The sequence below is a fragment of the Chenopodium quinoa genome, unplaced genomic scaffold, assembly GCF_001683475.1.
Source record: "Chenopodium quinoa cultivar QQ74 unplaced genomic scaffold, ASM168347v1, whole genome shotgun sequence".
Classification (NCBI taxonomy): Eukaryota; Viridiplantae; Streptophyta; class Magnoliopsida; order Caryophyllales; family Amaranthaceae; genus Chenopodium; species Chenopodium quinoa.
Genome location: NW_018744062.1, coordinates 470374 through 488124, shown reverse-complemented (window position 1 = coordinate 488124; position 17751 = coordinate 470374). Strand labels below are relative to the sequence as shown.

Genomic DNA, 17751 nt, shown 5'->3' with positions numbered 1-17751 from the left:
GCCTCGAGACTCCCGAACTACACACTTCACACTTGAATTTTCTGTCTCTAAAATCTGAAATCTCTTCTCTAAAATCTCTAATCTCTAAAAAATCAGAAATTGAAAACTAAAAAAAAAAAAAAAAAAAAATTAAATCCAAAAAAAAAAAAACCATAACCGGAAAATCACAATCGACTTGCAATGGGTGACCGGAGGCGATTAAGGGTGACGTACGGTGGTCGCGGCGGCGGTGGATTATCCGGCGAGCAGGTACTCAAATCGCAAAAAAAAAAAAAAAAAACCGGAAAAATACGAGATTTTCTGGAAAAAAAGGGACATCCGATTGAAAAATTTGGATGTCCCAAGAACATCCAACTGAAAAATCCGGATGTTCTTGGGACATCCGATTATTTCAGTTGGATGTCCCCAAAATCCAGAAATTCTGGATTTATTCCAGATTTATTTTTTCTGTTTTATTTGTTATTGTTTTTGTTGTTGTTATCGTCGTAGTTGTTGTTGGAGTCGTTGTTGTTATTGTTGCTGTCGTCTTTGTTGTTGTTATTGCGAAGTTAATCGAATCGAAAAAAAAAAAATTGCGTAAAAATACCCTGTTTCTGGAAAAAAGACATCCGGATGAAAAATCCGGATGTCCCAAGAACATCAAACAGAAAAATTCGGATGTTCCAGGGTTATCCGGAATTTTCTGTTGGATGTTCATGGGTCATCCGGATTTTTCATCCGGATGTCTTTTTTCCCAGAATTATTATTTTTTTTTTTAATTTTTTTTTTGGTTGGTTCTGATTCTGCATTTTTATATTTATTTTTATTTTTATTTCATTTCTGTTTTGTTTGTGTTAGTATGTTTTTGTTTTGTTGTCGTAACTATATAATTATTGTTAATTTTGTAATTTGTTACATTGTTTATCTTTGTTAATTGTTTTTAATTTGTTTGTGATTTTTGTTTTGTGTCGAATTATTTTGTATGCTTTTGTTTCTTTGTTTGCGAGGTTCTTTTTTTATTTTTTTAAGTTTGTTTATGGTTGTTAATGTTTTTGATTTGTTTGTGTTGGTTCGTTTATTTGTTTTTTTTTCCTTGTGTTGTTATTTTTGTGAGGTTTGTTTTTGTTTTTGTTATTCGTTTACGTTCTTAATTTTTGTATATTAGTTTGTATATATTTTTTTTGTACGGATTTTTATTTTTTATTTTGTTGTTATTATCTCAGTGAGGTTTAATTTTTGTTCGTGTAATTTGTTTATGTTTGTTAAATATTTTTTATTTGTTTGTGATTTTTATTGTTTTGGTTGTTTATGTTTTTTGGTTCTTTTTTGTGGGTTTTGCGTGGGAAAATTTATTTCGGTTTATGACTTTTCTGATTATGTACGTATTTAACATAGATTGAGGGTTCGGGAAGTCGTCACGCAATATCTCGACGTTTGAACGCCTCAGTTAGGCGGGAGTCAGGCCGTTTAGGAAATACGGCCGAACCGTTCGATCACCAGCAGCAGTATGGGTATGCTGGTAACTGGTCGGGGGAGCAGCAGCCAGAACGCAGCCTCCCCATGTACTCGTCGGGTGGAGTGCCTTCACCTTCAACTGACGATGAGGAGGACGAGGGAAGTCATGCTTCCCGCGATGACGAGTATGACTCTCGTTATTATCATACGGTGCGTAGGGGTCAGACTGGGAGATTTGTCAGCAGTACTCAAACCAGTCAGCCTTCCACAAGCACGGCAGAGGCATGGGTAGTGCAGGAGGCGATGCCAGGAGGTCCGGAGGATGGGACCGTTATCCCTAGCTTTGGGGGGCATGTGGCTGCGTATCTTGAATAGCAACCATCCAGTGCCTTGAATCAACAGCCCCACCATCCCATCGAATGCGGTCCACATTCATCCAAACCCTTCCTATCCCGTATATCCTTTCGTACAACAATGGGTGAGCGGCAACCTCATTCGCTATTATTTCTCGAGTGTCAAACCAGCTCCCTTGATCTCCTAGGAAGAAGTTGGCCACACATCGAAATCCACAGTTACCATCGCCAATGACATCCTTCCATCCCGTGATGTAAGGCAACATCGGTCCTGGGAGCAAGTGTAAATATCGGCATTGACGAATGTCAGCTTGATCTTCTGCCGCTGAATGAATTATGTTTTTGTTATGACGCCGCCAGGAGTTGAAATACTTGTACATCTCAAAAACAAGAGCAAGCCGTACCTGTTTCCTGCGTACCACGTTGAGTGTATCGACGGTCCACGTGTTCGAAGTAACTTGGGTGTCGTCTAGTATCATTGTTCCTTCGGCGACCTCGGACGTTGTGATTCACTTGCGGCTCTTCGAGGTTTGAATGATCCGGATGGAGCTCCTCCTCAATCATGCGAGACACATTTCGAAGTACAGCAGGATCACTTGCAACGACCTCATCAACCAAGGAACGGAAATGTGCAGCTTCTTCGTTAGAATCGTCCACAAACTCCGGTACATTAACACCATCGCCGATGACCAAGGTCTTCCAGAACGGATGAATTTGCCTTCTATACAACCCTTTTTCCGCAACCAACGAGTCATGAATCTGGCAAGCGCATGGCAAACCGTGAGTCACACGCATTGCACATCCACACCGGTCATGCACCTGGTAACTCAGTTCCCTCATCCTTCTTGTCTCGTCATCTAGTACTTTCAGACAATGCTGAGACACCTTGCCGTTGATACGAGACAGTGGCAACTGTCTGTACTTTTCACCGATCTTCGACATTGACGCCTCCAATGAATTACGGATGTTAATGATCTGGTTGCCAATATGACTATGTACCCGGTCCCAGACGGTATCCAAAGAACCTGCCATCGAACTGTAATATTAAAAACCTGTTGGTATTTACAAAAAAAATGGAATAAAAACATGGTATTCCCACAACATACCTGTCGAAGACTCGAACCACATCTTCACGGCCGAATGTTGACTTTCAACTCGGCAAGTGCTCGTGTTACCGAGGTGCAGAACCTGGTTCGTCCAGAATGTCACGAATTTGGTCTTATGACAAAGCCAGGTTCTCTCGACATAACTAATCACACTAGGGAAACTAGCCCACCGAGTTTTCATTCTGTCTACAGCTGAGTTATAATCCGCCTCGGTCGCGGCATCCATGATACGTTTCCAATGACCGTTTTTGAATTGCGCCCCAATTTTCTTATTCTTGAACATATTGGTGACCCGGGCCTCCACATCTTTGTTAATGTGCCATCGACAAAGTAAATGCGATGTCGCTGGAAACTCTTCTCTCAATGCCGCACAAAGTCCAAGCTCACGGTCTGTCAGAAATACCGACGGCTCCTTATCATACCCAATCAACTCTCGTAATCTCTGAAGGACCCACCGGTAGCTTCCCGTGCACTCGTTGCGCATGAACACATAACCGACGAGAAAATTCTGATTTGTCGGTGTCACACCGACTATCTCGAAGAACGGCATCCCGTATCGGTTGGTCTTGTATGTCGAATCCATACCGATCACATACGGATACGTCCGTAGTATGTTCACCGTGATCGGGTGCACCATAAACGCATGCTGCATAACGTTGACATCATCAGACATGACCCAGTAAATATACCGGTTCTCTCTCGCCAAATGTAGAAATTGCTGAACAACTCCTCTCCCATCAGACATCTCCGCTCTCAAGTCATTCCGGCAGTTGTAGATATGTCGGATGTTTGGATGATCCTCGGGAAATTGCTCTGCAATTGTCGCCATGATGTTCCGCGGTGCAACCTTGGACTTTGTCATGTCCTGCACAACCTTCTTGGCTTCCGGGCTCAAGCCACTGATCTTACGATGACCCTCCGGATAGACAATCATTGGATGGTTATGGGTCCCAGTTGCATCATTCTTGGTCCGTATCTTCCAACTGTCGGTGACGAAGACATAATAAATCTTGATGTAGAAAGGACAACCAATTGCTTTGGTTTTGGTGTCCACCCTAATTGCATTCTCAAGATCTCTCGGCTGGCTCTTTCGGCCCCTATCACACCTCAAATACCGGTACGGCCGACCGTCTCTAGTTTTGTTGTAAGACGATTTAACCAAAAGAAAACCGAGATTCACGGCAACAGCATACGCCCAATTAACTGCCTCATCAAACGTTGGAAACAGCGTGTCTGTGGCAAAATGCGCACTATAATTCACATCGTCGGCAGCATCTTCGTCCTCCGAACCCTATAAAAAATAATTATAACACACATAAAACACAAACTCGTTACTTCTAGACAATAATAGTAACAGTATTAAAAATAACCACAACAATACTAAAAATAATATAAACAATAAAAACATTAACAATAACACTAATATAAACAAAATTATCGACAGAATAATAAAATTAATCATAATAATTACACAATTAAACATAACGATATTAAAAACAATAATAATAAACACAATAATAACAACCGTAACAGCGATAATAATAATCAATAACACAAAAAAACCAACGAATAATAGTAATAAACAAAAATTATCGAAACAATATTAAAATGGATCATAATAATACCACAATTAATCATAACGATAATAATAATAGTTTACACAATAATTTCGGTTTTATGTCACTAATGGAATAAAACATAAAATAAATAACAATAACAGTAATGGAAACAATTAACAATAAAACTAATGGAAAAAAACAGAAAAGAAAAGAAACAAACATTAAAAAAAAAAAACCTTTTTTAAGGACATCCGGATGAAATTTCCGTATGATCCTTGGGTGATCCGGAAATCTCATCCGAATTCTTCGTGGAAGATCCGGATATTTTGTCCGGATGTTACTTCCGGATGAAATTTCCGGATGCCCCTAGATCCGGATTAAATATCCGGATCTACCCCGAAGGATCCGGATGAGATTTCCGGATGACCCAAGGATCATCCGGAAATTTCATCCGGATGTCCATTTAACAGAAACAAAAAAAAAAATTTAAAAAACTTACAGAATCTTCCGACGATGCCTCCGGTGTACGAACGTTGCCGTCATTCCACATCTTAAGCCCGTAAATTCGGCTCGGGAATTTACTATTTGTATAAATAAACGATTTGTATTGCCCTCGCTCGGGAATTTTGGAACTCGGGATTTTGAAAACGAAATTTTGAGTGAAATCGCTCCATAATGATTTTAATATGCTCGTGAATGGATATGGCTACTCGGTGAACCTTTAAATAGCAAAAAATAAGCTAAGGGCAAAATGGTCATTTCACTTAAAATTGGGAGCGACGCCTGGTAAAAAAGGAGCGACGAATAGCAATCCAGTAATTTTGTCAATCTATGTACTCAAATTAACTTAATTTTTTTTTTTATTTAGGGTAATCTTTTAGGGACGGAGGTAGTCGATATAATAATGTACTACTTTTGTTAACTTGTAGTAGCAAGTTTGGAATATTTTTATATCTCACAAATAATATCTAAATTTGTAACTAAAAGTTGACGAAGAAGTATACAATTTCTCTTGTCAAAAAAAAAAAAATAAAAAAAAAAAAAAGTAGTATACAATTACTCGGTATTGTAGTATAATATTGATGTTGCTTCCGTTGGGCCTTGGTACACATGCGTGTGTTGAGCCTATAGCAAAGGTGGGCTTCATGATGTTATCATCAACTAGGCATTTTTATTAAGAATCACGGTCCATCTTTTTAGCATCAACTTTTAAAGTAGCATGTTTTGGTCTTCAATTTCGTAACCATATGGGGTAGGAGTGTAGGACAACTTTTTTTTATATTTATACTATAATTTATATTTATAATCATAATGCTATAATTATTATTATTACTACTATTATCCAAACATTATTTCAGTTTATTTGGGTGATAGTGCATATTATTCATAATTATAATAATGTTATTACTAGATGAAACCCGTGCGATGTACGGATCGTTTATATTTTTTTTTAAAAAAAATATTTTTTATATTTATGTGATTACATTTGTTACTTCGTATTTTATTAGTTGTATGTAATATATCATTTTTTTGTATTTTTTTTAAATATTAGATAAAATTCTTAATCTCATAAGATAATATTTCGTATTTAATTAATGTAACCATTAAAATCTCATGTCAATTATGCTTATGCGGCACTTTAACTAATTTTAGGTGGCATAATCCTATTTAGCATTTTAAACATGTTTGTTTGTGTTAATTGGATTAGACTGCTGCAAACTTGTAAAGTTTATAATACTTTGTATAGCAATGTACTATGAACCTCAATATTCTCATGCTAGAATGTTACTTGTTAAAGTTCTCCTTGTCATTTCAATATTGGATGATACTTATGATGCTTATGGAACATTTGAAGAACTTGAGCTCCTAACAGAAGCATTTGAAAGGTATAAATTACACAAAACTACGGTTACGAAGTATGTATCAATAATGTACTCACTTTTTCCTGGTTTAGTCACTTAAGTTTGTCGATTTTATGCAAAATAAATGACTTTTTATTTTATTGCATTATTATTAATTGGCAGTGAGTTTTTATATATATATATATATATACTAGTATATAAATAGTTAGTGGGACATGGGTTGTTAAAACAAAGGTATGACTCGTATGATTTTTTTTTTATATATATAAATAGTTAGTGAGATTTATAGAATTTTTTTTGTTTTTTTTGTTAAATTAGTGAGAAAATTATTGAGTTCTTTCTTTCCATATATATATATATATATATATATATATATATATATATATATATATATATATATATATAAATATATATATATATATAAATAGTAAATTAATGTAGGGCGAAATGAGAATAAAATATTTAAAAAAAAGTTTAAGTTTCACATATGCTAAATGAATAATGATACAGGTGGGACTTGAACGCAATGGAGCAGTTTCCTAAAGATTACATGAAATTAGTTTTTCAATTTGTATACAACATTTATAATGGGTTTGCTAAAGAAATGACAGAGCTTGGGAAACCATATGCAGCTAAGTTCGCTAAAGACCGGGTGAGTCTTTAATTTGTAACTTCCTTTGATTTATTGTGCTCCTCAATCGGTCCATTTAATAAGGTCACATATATATGTATAATAATTCTCACTTAATTGTGGAGAAATAGAGTTAATAATATAGGAATTCTATAAATTCTCCACTATTTACAATTTTATATATATCTTTGAGAAACTATTACGAATTGTGGTTTTGGCGCGGGCTTATATGTCTTAATAGGTTTATCGTTAAGATAAAAAGACGTAAAAAATAGTGGGATATATATAATATGTAGGCAGAATAAGCAATTGTATGGTTTGTTTTCATAATTAGGTGTTCCTATAAACTTTGATGTATTTAGGTAATGGATTTGATAAGAAGCTATTACACTGAAGCGAAGTGGTACAAAGCAAAATATGTGCCTACATTTGAAGAATATATGGTGAATGCAAGAATCACAGGGGTTGCTCAAATTCTTACTACATCCTTGTTGGGAATGGAAGAAATTATGGAAGTGAAACCATTTAAGCAGATAATACAAGCCCCTAACAAGGCCATTAGAGCTTGTGAAATTATTGGACGCATCATGGATGATGTTGTTAGTCATGAAGTACGTTACTACGTTGTGTCACAATAATTGTTCTTTTTTTTTTTTTTGTTACAATGTTCCACATGTGTCAGCATGACCAATTTAAAAAGTGCGCACATAACATGGGACAAAGGATTCTGGCTGGTCGTTCTGATTAATCTTTATATATACAAATCCTACAATGCGACATAAAACTAACTAAATTAATTCGATGCATGCTTCTAACCAAATAACACATCTCATATTATATAATAGGAGGAGCAAGCTAGAGGCCATGTTGCCTCGGGCGTGGAATGCTATATGAAAGACTATAACATGAGTAGAGAAGAAGTGGTGCAAATTTTTAACAAAATGGTTGAAGATGCATGGAAGGAATTGAATGAGGAATTTCTGATCAAGTCTAGGCCAGGAGACGACGACCTTCCAAAGGCAGTGCTCAAACGAGTCCTCAACCTTGCTCGAGTGGTGGATGCCTTGTACAAGGTCATTGATGGGTACACTTACTCGGCCAAACTGATTAAGGGCGACATAATCTCAACTTATACTCAGCCTATTCCTCTTTAAATAAGTTGAATTGGGTCGCCAAATAAAATTTGTACTACTATTTCTAGTAAAGATTCTAGACTTAAATGTCTGATATATATTGTACGGTGATGTTGTTGTTGACGTTGGTACTTGTGTGATGTTATTGTGTGGAGCTTAATGTTTGAGTATACACACGAAAGTGTGCGTTGTTTATTTGTAATTTGTTCATGTATTACTGAATATTACCATTTTCCATTTACTCGTATATAACATGTCTCCTAACTCCTATAAATTAAGCATGAAACTTTGGATTTTTTTTTTTTTTTTTTTTTTTTTTTTTTGACGAAATGAAACTTTGGATAATGATATCCTTGATTATAAACTAAGCATGAAACTTTGGATTTTGATATACTTAGGCATGTTCTCTTACGTTGAAATTCAGTTCAGTTCAGTTCCGTTCAGTTCAGCTAAGCTCAGTTCAGTTCAGCTCAGTTCAGCTCAGTTCAGTTCAGTTCAGCTAAGTTCAGTCAATGAGAACATACCCTTAATTATAACATGTCTCCTATAATAATTTCTTGTATTTTATATGAACACGTTTTAAATTGGGGAATTATCAATGATAGCCCTTTGTATTTGCTTATTTGAATTGGTAGATAATTTTTTATTTCGATTATCCTTGGTAATGATATAATTTTTAAAGTTCTAACCGTAACAAACTACTCAACTAAGGTTAACTATTTTAATTTCTTTTTTTCTTCTTATTTTTTGACAAGAGTGGTTTATTTATTTTCAATTGTGAATTCTTGTAATATGTAAGACACAACCGGTCCCATTAAGAATCCATAATTAGATGGTATTGTATAAAGATATTAGAGTCGGTTTGGTGTATTTATGTTATGTTTGTATATTTGGCAAGTTTATCTTGTTAGGACTTTTAGGCAAGTCGGGTTATGTTTTGTATTAATTGGGCTCCAAGCCCAGTGAATTGTTTGTCAAAAACAAGAAATATAAAACGGATGATTGCATAGTTTCCTTCTCCTGTTACTTCTCCATTTGAAGCGCACTTCCCGTTAAGTTCTCCATTGAAGCGCACTGGTATCCGCCATTGAAGCAGCTTCTGAGGTAAGTTGTCGTCTCTTTTTGTAATAATCATATCAATTTCACAATCTAGGGTTAATTTAATTTAATTTAATTTAATTGTCAGTGCAATTAGTTTATTAGGGTTCGAAAATCTCAACTTTTGCCTCTGAATTCTAATATTATGAAAATAAATTTATGAGCCTAATGTGATAATCGAATCAAATATCCCTACTAAAATAATTTATGTGATTTTTCGAGCCTAATTTGATAATTGAATCAAAATTGGTTGCTAATCTATTGCAGAACCCTTTAATGTTTAATTACTTATAAATTTAAGTATTTAATTGATAGGCTTTGTTCAATTAGAGTTGGATTACTTGGATGATTGGATTGAAGTGAATTATTCGATCAAGGTTACTTGGAATTTGTGGGATAATTAATTTATAATTGCTGATTTATTATTGGATACTTGGATAATTGATTAATTTGTTATTGTTTACTTGTTTCGATGGATTACATTGTAAGTATTACCTCCGATACATATTATTCGCAATGATTTGGCATAAAGTAGAGAAAAAAAATGTCTAATCATTGCAAATAATATGTAACGGAGGTAGTATATAACTTCGTTAGTTCACATTGGATATTTTTTTTTTGGTATTTCTCGCGGTTCACTCTTTAGACTAATCCAGATTCGTGGATCAGTTCTGGATGATTAGGTTTCAGTCCCCTCCCGATTGTTGTTGCGGTGATCGAACACGATTATGTGAAATTGTCATTTCTTTCAATGTTATTGTAATAGTAAATGTATTTATAATGTACTCACTAAACCTGGGCACGGGCCGGGTTGGCCCGCGTGCCGCCCGACACGGCCCGCCGTTCGGCGCAGCCCGGCACGGCCCGAAGTTCAACTTCCGTGCCACGGGCCGTGCCACGGACACGGTTGAGAATTCCCAGGCACGGCCCGGCACGAGCACGGGCATGGCCCGCCGTGCTGGCCCACAGGCACGGCCCACAAGCACGGCCCGCGGGCCAACGGTAATATTACCGTTTCATGTAGCTAGAAGCCAAAAAAACGGCTATAAAACGACTAGTTTTTTGCCAATTTGCTCCCCAAAAATTCTATAAATACTCACCTCCATTTCATTCCCAAATCAAAAAATCACAATCTCTTCTTCTTATCTCTTATATTCTCTAAATCTCTAATAATCCTTATTTTCTTAAATTCTCTAATTATTCTCTTAAATTCTCTAATTATTTTCCTAATATCGGAAAAAATTAAAAAGTTCGTAATCGTAATTAGTGGAGCGTTGAAGCACGGTTGTAAGATCTAAACTAATCTTAAATTTATTATTGTTTTATTGTTATTATTAGAATAATCTTGTTTAATTATTATTGTTGTTAATTGTTATTGTTGTTGTTATAATTGTTGTTATTAATTATTATTATTGTTACAATTGTTGTTATTATTTATTTTTGTTGTTATTGTTATTGTTATAGTTGTTGTTATTAATTATTATTATTGATATTTTTATTGTTAAAATTGTTGTTAATAATTATTATTATTATAGTTAACCACTTTTTATTAAAAAATTAATTGTTAATTATGGCATCGAACAACCCATCATCTAGGTCTAGGGGGAAAGGCCGACTTATCCGTAGTAGTAGTTCTAGGGAACCACCAAATACAACGAGCCCCCAAATTACGAGTCAAACCAATGACCCCATTACTTCCCCCCGGGCTATGAGCCATATAATACGTCGGGATTTCCAGCACCACCACTAAACCAATTTCCACTACCACCATACCAATTTCCACCTAATTATATCGGTAATCAACAAAACTATTGTTCTAGCCAAGGTAGCCAAGAAAGTACCCGAATTCCCTCCGGTTCTACCCCTTCTACTGCCACTCCCACTAGTCCCACTACTAACCATCACACACATCATGAATGGTTAACCGAAACTGAGATGCTACTTTTGAAAAACCGAAGGAGTGAGGTATGGCGTTATTTTGTCCTAAGTAAAGATGGTGAACAATGGGCAAAATGTAAAACATGTAATAGTGTATTCACGGCAGTTACCAAAAACGGGACGGGACACTTATCTAGACACATGAAAGCTTGTGCAAAACCAGCTAGTGATCCAACCCAGCCCAAAATTTCCCAATTCCATCCATACGGCTTTACATACAACTATGAGAGGGATAGGGATTAACTAGGAAAAATGATAGTACACGCCGAACAACCTTTTCTTTTCTCGGAAAGTGACGCATTCAACACCTACATTAACAAAGCACTACAACCCCAACATAAAAGAATCTCTAGGAAAACCGTTTGTTCCGCCGCAATGAAAAATTTCCTAGAGTACAAAGTCCGGTTACAAGCCGAATTGAGTAACCTTAACTGTAGAGTATCTTTAACAGCCGATTCTTGGGATAGTGGTTATAAATATCACTATTTATGTGTGACTTGCCATTGGGTAGATGATCAATGGATGTTACAAAAAAGAATAATACATTTCAAAATGCTGGAATACCCACACACCGGCATTAACATTGCTCACCATTTAATGCAAGCAATAGACGAATACAACCTTCGAGATAAAATGATGTCTATGACTTTTGATAATGCAACCTCTATGACATACACAGCTAATCTTATCAAACAAAACTTAACCGATGTACTATTAGACGGTGAAGCTCTTCATACTAGATGTGTTTGCCATGTACTTAACTTATGTGTACAGGATGGAGTTCGGGCAATTGGCCCATACTACAGCAAAATCAGAGATGCTATTATGTCTATTAATAGCTCTAACATGAGATACCAAGAATGGAAGAGTTTTCTAAAACAACAAAAGATAAGGGTAATAAAAATTAGAACCGATTGCCCAACTAGGTGGAATTCCACCTATGACATGTTAACAAAGGCAATTGAGTACAAGGGCCCGTTAACATTATTTTACAACCAAAAATTTCCACAAAATGCTTTGTATGATGATGATTGGAAAAACTGTGAAAGATATATGCAATTTTTACAGTTATTATATAACATGACGTATTGTTTTTCTACTGTTTACAATCCTTGTGCTCAAAACTTTCTTTCTAATGCATGCTTACTCGCCCAACTTTTCGCTGATCGTCGCAATCAAAGTGATTATGATCAGTATCTTCCAGCAATGGAAAAAAAGTGGCGTAAATATTATAGTGAGATTCCTTTGATTTATATTTTTGCTTCCATATTAGATCCTAGGCAAAAGTATGAAAACACATTTATGTTAGTTGACATTTACTTTCAATGCATGTTTCTTGACGATGATGTAGAAAACTATAAGACTAATGTGAAGGATCAGTTTTTTGCTTTATATAGAGTCTATGAAGCCAAATATGGCACCGTTCCTCGCTCAGGGCCTTCCCAACCATCCAAAAACGTAAGTAAAAAGGCCAAACATTTATTTTCACAAGCTACTAACTTGATTTCAAGGTTTTCAGGTGATTCATCAATCAGGAGAACGCAAAGCGACGTCTCGGAGTTGCAGATGTACCTGAGTTACGACTTCACCAAAGGCATGGACGACGATGAGATAAACAGCCTCGACCTCCTTGCATGGTGGAAACAACAAAGCTCGAAGCATCCAACTTTGGCGGCAATGGCACGAGACATTCTTGCTATCCAAGTTTCCTCCATCGCCTCCGAACGAGCTTTCAGCGCATCCGGAAGGGTTTTAGACGATAGAAGAACAAGTCTAAAACCCGAAACACTAGAAATGTGCGTGTGTTTCAAAGATTGGTTGGATGCGGAAAATCGCTCACAAGACCGTTCTTACGACCACAACGACAACGAAGAAGGAACCTCCGCTTCCGGTTCGGGTTCGGCTAGTTCCCAATCTATGCAACTAGCCGATGACCTTGAAGGCGAAGGCGAAGACGAAGACGAAGACGAAGACGAGCAAGAAGAAGGAGAAGAAGAATAGACAATTATTGTATATTGTACGATTTTAAAAATATCAATTTTATCATTTTCCAATTTTTGTTTAATACCATCATTGTATGATTTTTATCATTGTTATCATTGTACAATTTTCTCAACTCAAGTAATAATAATATAAAGTACGCATTATTCACATCCAAAGTCCAATTTGCCTTTTTTCCCCGTTTTGTTACAATTTGTAAATTCATATTAAAAAAAAAAAAATATACCAATTACTAATAAATCATAAACATTAAATTTTAAAGTAATAGTATAAAGTAAATATATAAATATAAATATTGAATATACAAATTATAAAACATAAATATTCAACTTATAATTATAAAATTCATAACTTAATAACTTATAACTTATAAGTTATAAACTTATAAGTTACCTTATAAAACTTATAATTATAATTTTATAACTTATATACATTATAAACTTATTAATTTATAATGTTGTCATAAAAAAAAAAAAAAAAAAAAAAAAAAAAAAAAAAAATTGAAAACTGCACCAGCCCGCTGCCAGCCCGCAGGCCGGCACGTGGCCGGCACGGCACGAGCCCGCCAGGCACGAGGGCCGTGCCGTGGGCTGGCCTGTGAAAATGGTCGGCACGGCACGACACGAAATCCTGGGCCCACCGGCACGGCACGAACCAGCCCGTGGCCCGCCAGGCACGGCCTGCGGCGGCCCGGCACGGCACGGTGCCCGGGATTAGTACTCACTAGTGTTCGTTGATGATGAAATAAAATAAGCACTAATTAGGGATTTAGGGTACCGTTTGGTATAATTGTAGTTTTTATTTTTGTTTTTTAAAATAATGGAGTATAATATGTCATGAAATTGAAAAAAAAAAAAAAAAAACGATATCTAAGTATCCAACAAGCCCTTAAACATGTTTGTTTGTGTTAATTGGATTAGACTGCTGCAAACTTGTAAAGTTTATAATACTTTGTATAAACATTTTTTCAATGTTTTGTAATTTTTCTATGTTGTGGTCGGTGTTGAAGAAGATAGAAGGAAAATGGAACTCAACAACAACAACAATAGCAGCAACAACTGCAGCAACAACTGCAGCAAAATAGTACGTTTTGTGATCGGCGCAAGTGTATTCATATTATTCTTCCTTTTGATTGTTTTAATGTTTGTTTTCGTCGGCCGTATCAACAATCGTAATTCTGTTCCAGAGTTTGAGGTTGATTCTCTTTCCATGAAAGTATATAATAATACTGAGAAACTTGCAACAGCTGATTTGAACTTTACTGTCACATTAAAGAACAAGGATGAAGGCTTATTGTATTTTGATCAAATGCAAGTGTCATTAGAGTATCACCAAAATGATGAGATTATTTCATCGACGACACTTGATGCTTTTCTTCAATATGATAAACAACGCCAGATTCAATTTGGAATGCTCATCAATGCACAATACCTTCGAAACGAGACCATGAATTCGATCTATCGAGAAAATGTTTTACGGTTTGGTTTACAAGCTCAGGGTCACTATGTACGTCCTCGTGATCACTATTTTGACAAGTGCGAGATTAAGCTTGTGTGTGATGATATCGGAGTTGGGTTTTTGCCCGAAAAGAATAATTCGACCATCACCGGTAGTTTGATTGTCAGTCCAATCCCTTGCAAATGCAAATCTGAATGTAATAAGAAAAGGTACTAGAGAATAGCTTTCATTCTCGTTTGCTATTTTATGTTCTTGGCAATGTTTCTAGTGGGTCTATTTAGGAAATTCTCGACTAATCTTTACTTTAGTTTGGCTATTCTTCGGCTGTAGAGTGTAGAGTATTCTTTGTGGCTTTAAGAGTCTGTTCACTTTTGCTGAATTTCAGTTCAATTCAGCTCCAATCAATTCAATTAAGCTTTTAATTTCCTTCTCTCATAAAATATTCAGTTCAGTTCAGCTCTAATCAGTTCAGTTCACTTCAGTTTAATTCGGCTCCAATCAATTTTGTTTAGTTCAGCTCCAATCAGTTTAGTTCAGCTCAGCTCAGCTCAGGCCCTTACTTGTTTAATGTCCGAGCATTTTGCAATGTACGGTTTATAAATCTAATTATTAATCTCGTAGGGAAAAAAAATCAATTAGTAATTCAATTAAGAAAGAGATTTGAATAGTATTTTATGTCATTCATATTTCTTTTATTTTATTCTTTTTTATATAATATATTATGTTATCTTATTAATTGAAAAATAAATGAACAATGTTCCACATAACTATATAAGAAAAATAGTCTGATTTCCTAACTCCCTGTAGGCCGTAGAGGAAAAAAATATAAACTTCTTGTCTTACCATCCGCCGTAGTAGCTGTATAATCCAACACTTATTTTAGGCCCTCTTCAGTTGACCTTTAAAAATAATTTAGTAAAATAATTTCACTTTAGTAAAAATAAGTTGCGTTTAGCAAAAATAAGTTCAATTCAGCAAAATTAATTTCAGTTTAATAAAAATAATTTCAGTTTAGTAAAACCAGTAAATCTATCTTTAAATTAACTAAAGTAATTACTGCTGATATCATCACTTTCCACATGTCAACCTCTTATAAAAAAATTTCCGCCAAAACAATAATGACTTCATTATTTTTTTTCAATATAAATAAAAATTTGATAGAGATAAATTAATTATACATTTTGCTAACATATTTTATATTTAAATCGACTAATTATGCAATTTTGATTGAAAAAATTAAAGGAAGGTCAGACTATTTTATTTTCTTATATTTTATACAGATTATATGAATTGGGGCTTCCACTCTTTATTAATTTCTCAATTTATTAGATGTATTAAATTGTTTGTACTACATACATATTAAACACAAATAAGCTAAATAATATTGTAAAAATCGTAAAATAATATTTACTTCGTGTATCGCACGAGCCTAATCCAGTAGAAGAAATATAATAGAGAATCAATACAAATAATTTCAGTTTAGCAAAATTAATTCCAGTTCAGTAAAAATTATTTGAATTTAGTAAAAATAATTTAAGGGCTGTAAAAATAATTTCAGTTCAACAAAAATAAGGTGAAGTGAACAGAGCCTTACTCGTTGTATTCACCAAATTTATAGACACAATAATAATAACCTTACATTTTACGCAGCAGTTTATACTCCCTCCATTTTTAAATACTTGCTCTATTTCTCCATATGCGGAGTTTTAGGAGAAATTGGAGTGAGTAATAAAATATGAAGGTAGTCGGGTAGGGGGAAGAACAAAAAAATTGTAAAAAACAAAAGTAGTTGAGAGAATTAGAGGAGAGGGAATATGAAATTAATAAAATATGATTTATGTTGGGTCCATTAGGTTAGAGAAATGAATTAAATATTGTATAAGATTTCAAATAAGAAAATAGAGTAAATATTTAAAAACGGTCAGAAAAGAAAAGTGGAGCAAATATTTTAAAACGAAGGGAGTATGTTTTAAACTTTTAACCCCTACATAATAGTCATACATCCAACAACTTATTGAATGTACAATACAAATATATAGGTATAGATAGATATTGAAATATTTTATATAAATAAAAGATATTATTAAGTCTTATAAGATTAAAAGACATAATTCAACAGCTAAGCAATTAATCATGTACTCCTTATGTAATGTATTTTAAGATATTATAAAGTGTATTAAAACTTAAAACACATAATTCAACAACTAATAATTATTGAGTTTTTGCTACAATAAAAAATCGTTTCGAAAAATGAAAAGGCAAACACCTTATAAGGTCATATCATCATGCATTCATGCATGCGTCATGCGTGTATGTATGTATGAAGATCTTATAAATACATGTTACTAGTTGTATTACTATGGGTAGTGTAAGTCAATCGGTTTTTAGGTTATATGTTAACAAGATTTACACATGCGATACATGTTTATTCCAATCTATAACAATAACTAAAATAAAAAATCGCTTACATTATCACTGTACACATGTCAATTTCTCATATAGATTTTTCCCTCCAAAATTATTAAAGTGTGAACATCAATTAACCAAAAGCGTATTAGTGATATTTCTCTTTCCAAAAACCCACATTTTGTGAATTAATTATTTCATATTGTATTGAATTTTTTTATTCTAATTCGTGCATCACACGAGTGCTAATAGTATACAAAGTACAACAAACATTTTAAAAGATAAGATTAGATTTTTTTTGAGAACAAAAGATAAGATTAGATAATATATATATTAGAAATCCCGCCTTTTTTCGATGCTTATTAAGGCTTTTCTCGACGTTTAAAAGCGTCGAGAAATTTGATGTCGAGAATTTTATGAAGACGTAAAAACGCGTCGAGATTCTAGACGCTTTTTTGCGTCCTAATATTTATACGGAGCGTCTAAATTTTCTGTATTTCGCGCCGTATGAAAGAATTTCTCGACGCTTTTTTGTGTCACCAATATCTGATATTGTCGACGTTTTTTGTGTCTCCAGTATCTGATATTTTCTGACGCTTTTTTGTGACCACAATTTCTAATTTATTTAATTTTTATTTTCATGTTTTCAATTTTGTCGACGCTTTTTGAAGTCTACAATCTAAAAAAGTGGAGACGCTTTTTCATGTCCATATTTTAGTTAAATTAACATTTTTCGACATGGATATGCATCGAGATTATTCGTACCTTTTTA

At 34.5% G+C, this 17751-nt stretch overlaps 2 protein-coding genes across 2 annotated transcripts; one reads left to right on the top strand and one right to left on the bottom strand.

Annotated features, from left to right (window-relative positions):
* Positions 1–2168: 2168 nt before the first annotated feature.
* LOC110690771 (protein FAR1-RELATED SEQUENCE 6-like) lies at positions 2169–5002 on the bottom strand. The gene is made up of 3 exons (XM_021867662.1): positions 4952–5002; positions 2894–4184; positions 2169–2812 (listed from the first exon to the last, which is right to left on the bottom strand). Exons 1-3 carry the CDS (start codon positions 5000–5002, stop codon positions 2169–2171), a joined length of 1986 nt encoding a protein of 661 aa, XP_021723354.1.
* Positions 5003–6201: 1199 nt separating this feature from the next.
* On the top strand, positions 6202–8245 carry LOC110690811 ((-)-germacrene D synthase-like). Its single transcript, XM_021867696.1, has 4 exons — positions 6202–6338; positions 6825–6966; positions 7308–7556; positions 7791–8245. The coding sequence occupies exons 1-4, from the start codon at positions 6202–6204 to the stop codon at positions 8097–8099; spliced, it is 837 nt and encodes a 278-aa protein (XP_021723388.1). The 3' UTR covers positions 8100–8245.
* Positions 8246–17751: the final 9506 nt, after the last annotated feature.